At 36.9% G+C, this 14,941-nt stretch overlaps 2 protein-coding genes across 4 annotated transcripts; one reads left to right on the forward strand and one right to left on the reverse strand.

Annotated features, from left to right (window-relative positions):
* The first annotated feature begins 1,735 nt into the window (after positions 1 to 1,735).
* LOC100243144 (uncharacterized) lies at positions 1,736 to 10,718 on the forward strand. Of its 3 annotated transcripts, none has more exons than XM_010653449.3 (10): positions 1,736 to 1,976; positions 2,147 to 2,203; positions 2,401 to 2,465; positions 2,840 to 3,756; positions 4,813 to 4,931; positions 8,298 to 9,092; positions 9,178 to 9,487; positions 9,740 to 9,905; positions 10,154 to 10,259; positions 10,363 to 10,718. In XM_010653449.3, exons 4-10 carry the CDS (start codon positions 2,932 to 2,934, stop codon positions 10,478 to 10,480), a joined length of 2,439 nt encoding a protein of 812 aa, XP_010651751.1. In that variant the 5' UTR covers positions 1,736 to 1,976; positions 2,147 to 2,203; positions 2,401 to 2,465; positions 2,840 to 2,931; the 3' UTR covers positions 10,481 to 10,718. The 3 variants fall into 3 exon arrangements, with proteins under 3 accessions (XP_010651751.1, XP_010651752.1, XP_010651753.1); XM_010653450.3 differs by having other exon boundaries at positions 1,816 to 2,046; XM_010653451.2 differs by lacking the exon at positions 1,736 to 1,976 and having other exon boundaries at positions 2,053 to 2,160.
* A 536-nt stretch (positions 10,719 to 11,254) lies between these two features.
* LOC100248267 (RING-H2 finger protein ATL57) lies at positions 11,255 to 11,989 on the reverse strand. The gene has a single exon (XM_002273594.5). It carries the CDS (start codon positions 11,987 to 11,989, stop codon positions 11,255 to 11,257), a length of 735 nt encoding a protein of 244 aa, XP_002273630.1.
* Positions 11,990 to 14,941: the final 2,952 nt, after the last annotated feature.

A 14,941-nucleotide genomic window follows, 5' to 3' on the forward strand; every position in this document is an offset into this window, starting at 1 on the left:
GATATTAAGATGTTTTTTAGTTAAATAAAAAAAATTAAATATTTTAATTTTTTTTATTCAATCAAAAAATATATACTATCCAAATATCTAATCATCAAGCACATGACATGACTAAGGGTTATTATGAGTATATTTGATATTAATTTTAGGAAATGTTTATAATCTTTTTAACACTTAAATTTTTTTTAGTAAATATTAAAAATACTTCAAAAAATCATTACCAAACGTGGTTTAATTGACTGTAATTTTAGGAAGTGTTTATAATTTTTTTAATACTTATATTTTTTTATCTTTCAAGTGTAAAAAAAAAACCTGAAACACTTTTTAAAATCACCATCAAACGCACTCTAAATTAATTGATAACGTTTTTTTTATTTATGAAAAATAAGATTCATTCTAGTAAAATACTAAAATCAAATATTTTATTTTTATTATTTTTTTATTTTGTCCCTATTATATTATTATTATTATTAAAAATAAAATAAAAGAATAATTACATTAAAAGATTCATTAAATTTAATATTCACTTTCTACCCATTAAAGGGTGGGAACAAAAAGAGCCCTTAAGTTGTTCTTAATTTTTTTTTTATGACTTCTATCTAAAATAAATTTACAAAAAATAAGTTAGTATTTAATATTTTGATAATATTTTTTATTTTTTAAATAAAAAATAGTATTTTTCTAGAAGAAACAAAAACCACTTATAAATTATTATTTTTTTAGCCTTTTTAGTGTGATTTGCAAAATTTTGTAAATACCTCATTTTTAAGGAAAGTTCCTTCCTTAAAATCACTATTAGATAGACTTTCAAAATCTATATAGGGATAATTTTGAAATAAAAAATAAAAAAAACCTAAAGGTGCAACAATTTTTTAAAAATCTAATGAATCACATGATTTTTGTAAATATTATTTTTTTATTAATAATATATTACCTAAAATGCTATCAAACCATTTTTTTTCCTATTTAAATTTTAGAGCGAGTTTAATCGTGCTTTTCTTAAATGTGTTTTTAATAAAAATAATTTTAAATTTTTTTCTCAAAAATGTTTTTTTTAAATAGTGTCAATATACTTCATTTCTATTTTTAAAAAATAGAAAATGATTGTGTCTTTTATATAAAATCTAAACTCTTTGAAATTTACCTTAAAGAAATAAGGATTTTAAAAATATTTTAAGCAAATTAATGTATTAATTTAAATTTTAAATATTTTAAAAGTAATTTTACAAACAATAGGTAAATATCTATAATTTTTATATAAAAATTATTATATCGTTATTAACATTTTTTAATTTTTAAAAACAAATATAGAAAATGTATTCAAACCGATACAATAATTCTTTTTACAAACGATTCTAATAAACGTACTATAAATTAAAAGCATTTTAATCAAAATTACTCCCCCACCCTTTCCACTTTTTAAATATTTATTTTTAATAATAAATGACTAAAATCATGTTTGGGATTAACTTTTGAGCGGTTGACCATTTTCAATTAAAACCTAATAAAAGTTGGGGTGGTTTTTTAGGTAATTTTATCTAAAAAAGCTTATTAAAATCTAAACAAATGGTATCCTAAAATCCCACAAAAATGGAGGATTAATATTTGAATATTAAAAAAAAAAAAGGAAAAAACGATTTTACGGCTGAGCTTGGCCAATTAAATTGGACCATCTAACCCTTGGATATTTTATAAATTCTACTCAACACAGGGTCCCGAAGGGAGTGGGCTGGATGCCAATCTGAAAATGGGTGGCACGAGCAACTCACGTGCGAGGAGGGAAAATTAAACAAAGAGCAATCATCGCCACAATTATGAGCAAAATCGAACGCCAACCATGAAATTCAACAGCGGGAGAAACGGGTAGAAACGACGTCGTTTTGCAGGTTTTCCTCAAACTTCCCGTTGAATTCAAGACTTGGAAAGTTTCGCAATTTGGGCGAGAAACAAGGACTGGTCGCACGTGGCGGCATCTGGTGAGTTATGAAGAATTAAGACGTTGGTGTTACGGCAACAATATTGGGAGGAGACTGAAAGACCGTGATGGTTCTTCATTTATTATTTTCATAAATCGCTACTTCCCTCCTCCATCTTTCTCTTTTCTCTCTGTTTGAAGATTCATTCATTCATATATCTGCTTTTCTAGGGTTCGGTTCCCAGGTGATTCTTATTTGAAATCAAGAACCGAGCTTCGCATTCTTAGGTACGCTTTGGTTTCGGAAATTCAACCAATGGTTTTTTAAGTTGATTTTGTTTTTGTGGTGGTTGGCGGTCATTTTCTACTGTTGCATATCGATTTACGACAGTCTTTGTTGACTTATTTGGATCGATTTTTGTTTTAGTGTTATTATTGCTTATAAGAAATGTAATTGTTTGTTTGGGTATGGTGATTTTTGCCAGGAGCGTTGAATTGGGCGATTGATCTGTATCGATCTGGATTGGGTTTTTACTGTGTTCTGGGAATGGTATGAATGAACTTCCTTTTTTATGAGTTTGTTATTTTTATTTTATTTTGTTTAAAATGGAGGTTTTTATTGTTCAATGGTTTGTTTGGAAATGTGGGAGATTTTCGTATTCCGTATTCAATTTGAAATGTGTATTTGGGGGCTGGCGCGCGGCAGGGTGGGGTGTTGAAGAGATATAAAATAAAGATTAGTATTGATTCAGATGAAGCAGTAAATAAATGATTCCTTAGGGGGAATTAGAAGATCTAATTTGGGTTTCTTTCCATAGTTCTGCCCTTGCATTTGTGTAATCTTCTAGGGAGAACAGTAAACCCCCATGACAATGGGGGTATTAGCTTTGCCCTCATATGATGATCTAATAGAGTCTTTTGCAGATCGTAGGTGCTATTGATGCATTTTAAGTTGTTGAGCTGCTTGGCAGACGCGGGAGATCCCGGTTGAGAGGTGGAATTGTTGGTCTGGACTAATGGCAATTGCTGGTTTACATAATGTTTCTGTGCTTGATTCTCCTTTTCTTAGGGAGTCTCAATCTCCGGTGTCAAGCCGCCGAAGTGATCAAGCGAGACTGAGTACACAGACATCTTCTCCTCGGCAAATGTGGCGGGACCTTGAAGATGAGCAGGTTGGTCAGGGCCCAGGAAGACGTCAAGGAAGATTCCAACAGCAGAGGAGTGATGAGTTGAACACTGATCTGTCTAGTGTAACTGTATCTGAAAGCCAAAGGAGTGTAGATGGTGGTGGTTTGGACCGCTTAAGTGAGGTTGAGTACGGACCATGGTCCCAAAGTCAAGCAGGGTCACAGAATGAAAATGATGATAGTAATGGTTTGGGTTGTGAGCCATCTCCTGATTTTGGGGATGTTGAAAGGGAGAGGGTGAGGCAAATATTTCGGGACTGGATGAATAGCGGCATGATGGGCCATACATCTAATGTTTCCCAGGTGAACAACACTACAAGGGCACAATGGCTTGGGGAAACTGAGCAGGAAAGAGTACGAATTGTAAGGGAGTGGGTACAAATGACTAGCCAGCCAAGAGGTACTCTTAGTGCTAGAAGAGAAGAACAAGTTGCTGAGATTGGTGCTCAAATTGAACGAGTTCGGGATGGATTAGTTGTCAATTGTCATGAAGGACAAACTGAACCTGTCCGGAGGGTTGGCATTCTTAGATTATGTGGCAGACAGGCTCTGCTGGATATGCTAGTGAGGACTGGGAGAGAAAGGCAAAGAGAGCTTCAGCAATTGTCGGAGCATAGTGTTGTCTCAGATTTTGCTCATCGTAACCGAATTCAGGTTAGTTTCTATAAAATATGCTTATTTCTGCACTCTCATTATTTTCAGCTCTTTCGATTGATAAAAAAAAAAAAAAAATTATTTTCAGCTCTTTCCAGAACCCATGAACTATTTATGGAATTGACCTCTCTATACTCTAGCAATTGCCATTCATGTGAATCTGTGTTTGAAATATTTGTGAACGGGAATTGGGTGGAAGCTTTGAAAAGTGGGAACTAGGTTTGTTGGCATGATTTTTCATTGTCATCTGGGTTTTTCACAGTTTAATGCAAAACAACTAATCATAGACCGGAAACAGGAATTAAACTTGTATGCCACGCCAAATAGACAAGGGGATGGCGGGGGTGCAGAGATCACAGATGACTGATTTCTAATATGTCTTCATGCATCATGCATACACATTTGCATGTAATCTTTCTAAATTTATCTATACCATATGCACCATGAAAGAAATTTCTTTTATGTTTTAAAGAAACCATGTATTGAGGTTTCCATTTTTCCTGGTAATTTTTAAAATACTCACTCTGTCATTTGAACAAAGACTAAAATACATTATATACGTTATAGGATATATTGTATACGATCCTCGAAACTTGTGTTTGAGTCATTTATCTGGTGACAGGTGGTACATGTCCTAACCCAAAGGTTACTTCTAGGGAGCTATACTACAAACTGTTGCAGGTGAATGGACTCATGCTTTTTCACAATGTGACATAGATGTTGTTGCCCAAATTTTAACAGATATGAGGTGTGAATGCCCATCAAACTTTGACGTAGGGGATCTACTAATGATACGTTGTATTCCTTCTCTTTTTTCTCTAGTTTAGACAGAGTCTTAATTTTAGGGTGTCGTTCTTCAAACATTTTTGCAAGTGAATGATTTGTTGATTGTTATAGTTTTTTTCTTGCACAAGGCAGTTTTAGGCATCAAGTTTTGTGGTCCCTTGTTGCTATTGCAGTATATCATTTTGTATTCAGCCCCTTGTATTCGTTGGCGATCTTGAAAACCTTTGCCTCTATTGTAACTATTATGGTTTTATTTTGTTTACTTTGCAGTCATTGCTCAGAGGTAGATTCTTGCGGAATAATAGATTGGCTGAGGATGAGAGGCCCGCTTCTGTTGCGGCAAGTGAATTAGGCTTATTGAGGCAACGGCGTACTGTATCTGGTTTAAGGTATTATCTTTATTATGCTGTATTTATAAAACAAAAAGGATGTGTGTTCCTTTCTATTTTTTCCAGCTGATTTGTTTTTTACTTTGCACTGTTTTTGCTAATGTTCTATTATGGTCCTTTTTCTGAGTGTCGTAGATGTCATTTTCTTTCTTTCTTTACTTCTTTAATTTTTTTCTCTTCTTTGTGTATGTGTGTGGGGAGAGGATGCTGCTGTGTTTGGAGAATGTTGGTTGGAGGTTTACTCCAGAAGAGAAAGTTACGCAGTGGGGGACTTTTATGGTTTAAAAATTATAAAGAGGGCTGCTGGATTTCCTATGTTATACTAGAGCTATGTGACTTTATTTGATTATTCATATGGACACCCAATCTTTCATGGAAATTCAAAAGGTGGATCTGGGGAACTATAAATAATTTTCAGCATTTTAGCCTTACAAAGACCAAATTCTCAATGCTAGTGATGTCATTGAGAATTTTTAGATAAATTTGACTATGATCAGGAGAAAAATAATTATCATTTCAACCATAGTAAATGATTCTGAAAATTATGTCATTGACATATTGTAATCTAATATATGCCATGGCACCAGGAACTGGCAAATACTTTATTTTACGACCTTGACATGATGTAATAGAGACATGAACCTCCAGAAACAAGAAGTATGATGTGATTTTTTATCCATAATTCATAATACATCATTGACAGGAAAATGTCTAAGTTGAATGTGTACCACACACATGGGTCTGTGGTTGATATACGGGATTAGTCCTTTCAAAATTGAAATTTTCTAGTCATCTTATCATTGTTCAGTTGGAGCAACAATTCACTTTGATTGGACCAACTTTTTCTTTTGTTTGTTTGTTTGTTTTTTTTTTTTTTTTTTTTTGTGCATAAAATAGATTGGACTAACCAATTCAAGTTTTTTGTGACTTATTTATGATCATTTTGATGGAACCAACTAGTGTTGTTAGTGTGTAAAATATACTGGCCTAACCAATCTAAATTGGAATTGTCAGGTTATCCCTGATCATTGGTCAAAACTGCAAATCATATTGATATGATCAACTAGTTTTATTTGTTTGCTGTTATACATTCTCATTTGGTGATGTAATCCTACTTCCCTTCACTTTTCAATTCAATTGCTACAGCATTAAAATGTATACTGTTCTTAAACAAGTAAAACTTTCTCATTTTCATTTAACCTTGGATTCCCTTTAAAGGAATTTCAAATAGAATTATCATTTTTTCTTAGCAACTTCTAATTTTTGTTTTAATTGATATTATAATTTAAAAACACACACAGCCACACAATATCACCATCTGAATAGCTTTATTAATAGTACTGATAACAAGACTTAAAAATTGATAATTTGCAGCTAAATGCATTGAAGATATTGTGTGGGATGTCTCGACTCTTTTTTCCGTGTAGGAGTCTGTCCCTTCATGAACTAAAGCATTTAATTTTCTTCTAACATTTTGAGGCTGTGATTGCATTATGGTTGAAGATTGTGATCACAATAAGTATTGAGATTACAGATCCATGTTGTGACCTCAGTCTCCCAGGTTCCTCAATATTCTTTTTAAGCCTTGTCACCTGCACTTTTACTCTGTAAAACCTTATAAATAAAATTGAATTTTCCAATTTGCTTATTAATTACAATATTAGCTAGAACAAAAGGATGTTAGCAATTTTAGCAACAGTACTGGGATATGACAACAGCCTTTTGATTCCCCTTAACTTGTGGACCAAAGCTTATGTTCTACATATTTTTGGATCATGTTATTAATAGCAGCATGATTTACATTTTTCAGAAAGTAATTTCTTGGATATGCAGTTTCACTTTCCTGCAGTTTATCACTGACAAATTTGTACTGATTTTAATTTCTATTACAACCTCTGTTACTTGTTCTTTATGATGATTGCTTCCAGCCTCTTGAAGAGTTTATGGTAGGGGGGATTAAGTATACATATTGTTGCACTGCCCAGTATTTTGAGTGTATAATACATATCTGAATGGTAGTAGATTTTTAGTTCCGAGACCCCTTATGACTGTAATAACATATATTTTCAATTTCAATATTGTGGATCACCAAGCTAATAATTACCTCTATACTTTCTTTTTTTTCTTTTAAATTCCATTACCAACGTTGATGAGAATGATGAGGGCTATAGTGGGAAGACATGTTGCAAATGAGTGTGAGAGAAAACATGAGAGATGCTCCAACAAAGATCACTAGGAGAGCACTGAATGTGATATTGACTATGTATGATGAAGTTCTATGACAGGGCCATTAAGGGGGAGTCTATGGCACTGCTGGATGAGTTGGAAAGGACAGGAATTAGGAAGAAGAGAGCATGAGTAGGTTGGCAAAACCTGATCTGTCAATTGATTCTGGAGGAATTGGGATAAGGTGTCAATAACAGCTATCCCGATACTGATGATTCTAATAAAATGAGGTTTAAATTTACATTTTATTTAATGAAGTTTAAGATCATTATTTATTTAATTTGATATAACTCATGGCAGGACATGTCATAAATAAGCTTTCAGTGTTCATTTTTTTTTTTTCCTTTGGAAGTAGCTTTGCCAGCCCTTTTTGTTGAAACTACATTTTCATATAAATAAAGAGTTTCCAAGTATGGTTATGGTCTAGATAACAAGTTTTCAATGTTCATTCTGTGTCGTGAATTCTCATGCAACATAACACCCAGTAGTGCCTTAGAAAGGTTCCACTTACTGATAAGGTATCAACAAATACTAGTACCAGGGCCAGAGCTATACCCGTGCTTCCTTGCTTCCAAATCTTGGCAACTGCAAAGTGCACAGAACAACAGGTCTCTTTTCAGAAAAATTTTCACTGCTCCGGCTGATGATTTCAGTAGAAGAATTTCTTGCTGGAATTTATGATAAGTTCCATGCAGTCTAGCACTCTAAAATACCAATCCATGGGTTAAACTAATACCTTTGCAGTTTACCATATGCTTATATATTTCCATTTTTGTGTCCTTTTTTTAATCTGTCATTAAACGTTCTCCAAGTATTATTGTGGGGTTTTTGTGCTGATTGTCAACATGTGTCTTGGTTTACTTTCTACATCATTATTACTTTTTGCATTTATGTGTTGTGTGTTATCTGCCATTGGGTTATTGCAAAGACTCATATGTTCTGGTTTTGGCATTTTGGCCCTGGTTATGTGAATAATTATGTTATTGCAATAAACCATATCGATAATGTTTTTATCTCTTTACTTATAATTTATCTATGAATCGATGTGGTTACTGTTATTTTTTCTTAATTGCATGATGGTAAAAATCCTCTTCTTCTTCTTCTTCTTTGTTTTACCTTATATTAATTTTTTTTAAGCAGGGAAGGATTTCTTTCCAGATTGGACAATTCTGTTTGTGGTAGCAGTAACTGCTCTGATACCTTATCCGACAGTGACATTGATGGCTACGGTCATGACCAAAATCAAGCAAACAGTTCGCTAGAGGTTCTAGATGAAATTCATGATCAATCTGAGCAGAGTCAAATAATCAGTGACATCCATGATACCACAAATGTTTTGGAAGGCAACTCATTTGAAGACATAAATCAGCAGGAATCTACTGCTCAAGTACAAGAGTGGCAGGAGCAAGTTCTGGAAAATGAGGACAGAGGCTGGCAACAGTCAGACGGTGTTGGCTCTATTGAAGTAAGAAGTGGTAATGCTGAAGATTCAGAGGGAAACTGGCAGGAAAACTCCCAAGAAATTTTGAGGAATGAAGGTGGACAAGATCATCTCCAAGAAGCCCATGAAGAATTTCAAGAACAACTTGAGCCTAGTAGCAGGGAAAATGATGCCCATGGCTTATCAGTTAATACAAATGATTTAGAAGGTGACACAATTGAAAATGTGAATTGGCAAAACTCTATTGCTCAAGTAGAAGAGTGGCAAGAACAAGTCAGAGAAAATGAGGAAGCATCAGGAAGTGAAGGTGGGGAGCATGGTTTTCAGGAAGAAGCCCATGATTCGTGGCATGAGGTCAGCTCTCAAGAGGTTGCAGAAAATTGGTTAGAAGGGCCTTCTGATCAGGAGGCTGTTATGGTTGGAAGGGTTGATAGATTTTATTTTCCCGATGATGATAATGTGTACAATATGGAACTCAGGGAACTCCTAAGCAGGTATGAAACCTTATTATTAAAGGTCTTATATATTTGGTCTTTTGAAATGTTCCAGTATTCAATGGGAATTTTTTTCATGTTGCAGGAGAAGTGTCTCTAATCTTCTTCGGAGTGGTTTCCGTGAAAACCTGGACCGATTGATACAATCATATGTGGAAAGGCAAGTCCATGACCCTGTTGACTGGGAACCACATGGAACATCATCTCTGCCTGCTTCAGCAGAGCAAGATCAGGAGCAGCAAACTGGAGATCAGAATGAGGGTCGAACAGATGATGTTGAGAGTCCTCCGTCCGTTCTACCATCATCACTAGTGCCCCGTTTTCTGCCCCTTTGGGATCAAGAGTTACACCATGATAATTGGTCACAGCAAAATATGCATCCCCGCTTTGGAATGGTAAGTCCATCCCTCCTTACTAATGAGCTTGATCCTTTTGGAAACCCATGTTTATATTAAATTGCAACTCCTGTTTTCTTCTTCTTCCTTTTTTTTTCGCTAGTTAACTAAGAAGGATAGCATTTTAGATTTGTCTAACTTCGAAGGAGTATCCTTCACACTGTGGCTTTAAAACTTTCTGACACATTTTTCTAGGAATATCCATTTTTGTGGTTTTAGCTTGATATGATTTAATTTGATTGTTTGGAGCAGGAATGGGAGGTCATTAATGACCTGAGGATTGACTTGGCTAGGCTGCAGCAGAGGATGAACAACATGCAGAGAATGCTTGAGGCTTGCATGGATATGCAACTTGAGTTGCAGCGCTCAATAAAACAAGAAGTTTCTGCAGCCCTGAATCGCTCAGTGGGTTCCCCAGGTCTGTCTATGATCTTCAATAACTTGGCTCCATTTGATTCATGGAAAGTATGAATAAAAGTAGAAAGGAAAAAAATTAGGAAGGGAAAAAGAAATTAGAAAAAAAAAAAAAAAGAAGTTAAAAAAAATGTTTAAAACCTGATTCATGTTTTGAATCATGTTTTCCAATGAATTTAAACATGTGTAAGGTTTTAGCACTCTTCAAAAAATTCTCATTACATTTCATTTTTCTTTGTATTTTTCTTGCAGAAGTGAACGAGGAGTGTTTGCCAAAGGATGGATCTAAGTGGGATCATGTGAGAAAAGGAATTTGCTGTATATGTTGTGACAGCCATATCGATTCTTTACTGTACAGGTAAAAGTCATAAAATTTTAAGAGCTCCATGAGGCAGATAAAACCAAATATGTATTGCTGTTGAAGCACATCATCTGACATCATTTGTCCTGTGTCTTTTCAGATGTGGGCACATGTGCACGTGTTCCAAGTGTGCAAGCGAGTTGGTTCAGGGTAGAGGTAAATGCCCCATGTGTTGGGCGCCTGTAGTTGAGGTCATCCGTGCTTATTCCATTCTATAATTGAGAGAGAGATTCAAACCTCGGAATGGCAAGATATAGAATCAATATATATAGTATATCATTTCTTGCTCCTGGATTCCTCCAGGTACTTGGCTGCAATTTTTTCCCTTGTATGACCGGATTGTACGATTGGAAGAACAACTAATTCATTGCCTTTTTAACTCCTGATAATAATGCTGAGTGGAAGTTGATTCTATTAATAAATGATTCACTTCTAAGGGTTGAGTGTTTCTGTTAAGATCGTTATCACTACTACACCCATGTAAATCTATTCACATATGAGTACAGTTTTTTCTCCCAATTTTATTAAGAGAGTATTTAGGATTGCTTTCAATTGAAATCCTTTCTCCAACAAATCCTATAAATGGCTTTTAAAATTTTTTAAAACGCTCTCTAAATTTTATCAAACATAGAGTTTGAGGATAGACCTTTGGAACTATGGAGTTCGTCTCAACATGATCTACTAGGGATGTAGATTTCAATGGGCCACAATTTGGCTTTGAATTTTCTTCAATATGGTAGGTTTTGAATCCCCTAATGCCAAAAAGTTGTACTGTTGATAAACTCAGATGTATTTTTGGTTGGAAATTTTTTTCCCTTGATGGGTTATATTTCTTGATACATCTGGTTTGATTCATCATCCAGAAGTTGCACTGTATTTATGAAATCACAAACTCATTCAAAACGTAATTATAGAGAAAGGGAAAGGTATGGAAATACAAATAAATATTTACATGTGCCGGTTCACATGCTCCTGGTAAGCACAATGCCGCGTTAGAAACTGGAAGTCCTGTGCAGCAGCGCCCGCTCTCCCAGGCTCGAGCAACTGGTCGTCCTTCTCACAGCTAACGATTCTACCTCTACATACGTGTCCCCATCGTCCGCCGTTAATCTCTCATGTGACTGGCTTCCACCCTCATCAGACCCCTCTTGCACCACACTGCAGCGTCCATCCTTGGCCGGAAAAAGCTGGGTCGACCGGCAAACGGGGCAAGACACGTGAGAAGACAGCCACGTGTCAATACAAGGCGGATGAAACACGTGACGGCAGTAGGGGATGATCTTAACAGTGTCCTTGTCTTCGAACTGGGTCAAGCAAACTGGACAATCCAATGTCTCCTTGGCATCACCGTGGTAAGAAAAGAGCGGTAGTGAGCTCACGGTGGAGGCGTCCAGGCCTTTGGAGGGGGTTGGGGACCTAGAGGAGGAAGAAGCGGGGGGGTTTGGGTGGCGGCGGCGGCGGGACATTTCGACGGCGTTGTCTTCGGCGAAGCGGCGGATGTACACGGAGAAGAAGCCCATGAAGAAGAGAGCGGTGAGAAGGACGATGACGGTCAAGGCCATCGAGGAGTCGAAGGGGGTATTGGGTTGTCTGTTAAGGGATCTTTTAAACCCAGAAGTGGATGAGGAAGAAGGGTTGATTGGCCCTGAGAAAGGCCCAGGGGGATATGCGAGGGTGCCTCCATGTCCAGCGTCGTCCAGCAGTAGCTTCCGTGTGTGGGGCTCCATTGCTGCTTCTTTGAGTGATGGTGAGACCTGAGACCAGTACTGGGACTACTGGGGAGCATATACACATACCAGTGAGAGTGAGAACGAGAGAGAGAGAGAGAGAGAGAGAGAGAGAGAGAGAGAGAGAGAGGGTAATAAGGTAGGCTGGTTTGTTTTGGAAGTAGAGATATTGGGAAGGGAGGAAGAGGAGAAAGAGGAGGAGGTGGTGGCTATCGGGAAGAGAGAGAGAGGAGTAGGGGTGAGGTGGGGACAATGCAAGGGGGGTGTTTACGGAAGAAGCACATGATAAAGGCAGAAAGGTGACGCGAGGCCGAAGCTGGAGCAGAGAGCAGGGGCCCCACCTGGTGTAGTCCTAACTCTGGAGCTTTCCGCACATCCCCCATGCTGTTTTGTTTCTTGCGGTGCTTCTTCTCCCTACCAATCCACGAAACGCCATCCAGCGCCTTCCTAACCCACGACTGCTCACCACTCACCTTCGCTCCCCCTCCGCCCCTCTAATCTATCCAAAACGTCACCCTCAATTCATTTGTTTTCCCCCAATTTTCTCCCTTCATATTATCTCTTCCACTCTAATACGAACAAAAAATCTGTTCACTCCTCCATCGTATATATATACATATGTATAATGTTTCAAACTCATGACCTTATTTTCGATTCTTAATTTTCAATTACATCATATCTATATATATATATATATATATATATATATATATATATATCCCTTTCATATGGTCTTCTAAAGTCTCAAGCAATCTTGTGGCAAATAAAGATTACGTGCTAATCATACTATGACTTGGATATTAAAATGGTGCGACGAAAGTTGCCTTTCATCTGTCACTTTTAGTTTATGCCCCATCCAGAGTCTCCAAAAACCAGGTTCCATCCCACTCTTTCAACTCTCTCATCATTTATGCCCTTTCCCTTTCTCTAATTTGACTAATGATAATTAATATAATTTTACAATATATTTAAAATCGTGGGTTTATTTCATGAACTAAAAAGGACAAGATTATGAGAGAAAATAAGACAAAAGGACAAGCTGTAGGTATCATGGAATGGCCCATATCAGCCTGGTGTATGATTTAGATTCAAATTAGCATCATAATTTAGTGTGCATGAATGCTGGATTTAGCATGAGTCAAATTTTAAAAATTTATTACTTGGAAGCACTGCTTCCAAATGCTATAAATTTATGTAATTGCCTTAAGCCTTGTAGGTGGGTCACTGAGAGTATGAAGTGCACCTTATGTTTTTCTTTGAAAATAATTATTGACTTGACTTTGTTCAAATTAGGACTATGTAATAATGCAAATGGATGTGGCCAAACTTAGAACAAAAAGAGACGCCTACTTTACACCTAAAATAGTTGGCATTTGTTTTATTTTTAATTTGAATGGTTTTTTTTTATTGTAGTTTATTTATGTTTAGTCTGAAACTTAATTCTAAGAGAAATTGAATGAATTAAAATCTCCAAGTAAAGGATTTTTGGAAGAGAGAAATTGAAGAATTATTGCTAGTGATTCTCATTGATATGGTTAGTATATATACAGATTGCATAAGCACGAAAATAGGAAACTGATTACAAAGAAATAGGAAACAAAATAAATTGAGTAACTATACAAATAAATGGTATAACTACAAATATTCAAACTTGGAAATCCCTTGATTTTCTCCCTTGACTTTCTCAACTTGATTGTATATCCTTATCATGTCCCCGCAAGATGGACGGCCGTGGAGCAAGTCCAATCTTAGCCTTGAGTGAGTCAAACTGAGGACGAGCAAGAGGTTTGGTAAGAGCATCGGCGAGTTGATCAGAGGCAGAAATGTGGGACACTCGTAGCAAACCATTTTGAACTTGTTCTCGGATAAAGTGATAGTCGAGGGCAACATGTTTCATGCGCGAGTGAAAGACAGGATTGGAACAGAGATTTGTTGCACCAACATTATCACAATAAATAACTGGTTGTTGGGGAAGAGTGACACCGAGTTCGGTGAGGAGAGAGCAAATCCAACGAATTTCTGCAACAGTAGAGGCCACCGATCGGTATTCAGCCTCAGTGGAAGAGCGAGCCACAGTTCGCTGTTTCTTAGAGCTCCAAGAAATAGGATTGTGACCCAAATAGATTATGTATGCACTAGTGGAGGTGAAATCATCTTTGTTACCTGCCCAATCAGAGTCAGAAAAGGCATGAAGTGCTAGTGGGGAGGTCCGACGAAGTGTGATGTCGTGGTCTAAGGTGCCACAGAGATACCGCAGCAGACGCTTGACTGCATTCCAGTGGTCACTTGTTGGTTGATGCATAAACTGAGAGAGTTTGTTCACCATATAGGCAATGTCCGGCCGAGTGAGGGAGAGATACTGGAGGCTACCAACCACTGTTCGATACTCGGTCGGGCCAGATAGTGGGGTCCCTGATTGTAAAGTGAGAATTAGACTAGTTGCTAGTGGTGTAGGAGCAGGCTTGGCTTCAGTCATGTGAGTTCTGTTAAGTAGATCGGCAATGTATTTGCGTTGACTGAGGAAAAGACCATTGGTGTGGGAGGTAACTTCCACTCCAAGGAAGTATGTCAGGGGGCTAAGGTCCTTGAGAGAGAAACGCTGAGAAAGTTGTTGAATGAAAGTCTGCGCTGCTTCAACATTATTCCCAGTGATAATGATATCGTCGACATAGACTAACAGATAAAGAATGGTGCCATGGTTATTGAAGATGAACAAGGAGGTATCGGCAATGGAATTGATGAAGCCAAATTGGAGAAGAAATTGGCGCAACTCATGATACCAGGCACGTGGGGCTTGTTTGAGGCCATAGATAGCCTTACGTAGCTTGTAGACATGATGAGGATGAACGCGATCAATGAAGCCCGGTGGTTGAGACATAAACACATCCTCAGTGAGAGTGCCCTGAAGAAAGGCATTGTTGACATCAAGTTGTCTTAGTGACCAACCCTGGC

Source organism: Vitis vinifera, chromosome 6 (assembly GCF_030704535.1).
Source record: "Vitis vinifera cultivar Pinot Noir 40024 chromosome 6, ASM3070453v1".
Classification (NCBI taxonomy): domain Eukaryota; kingdom Viridiplantae; phylum Streptophyta; class Magnoliopsida; order Vitales; family Vitaceae; genus Vitis; species Vitis vinifera.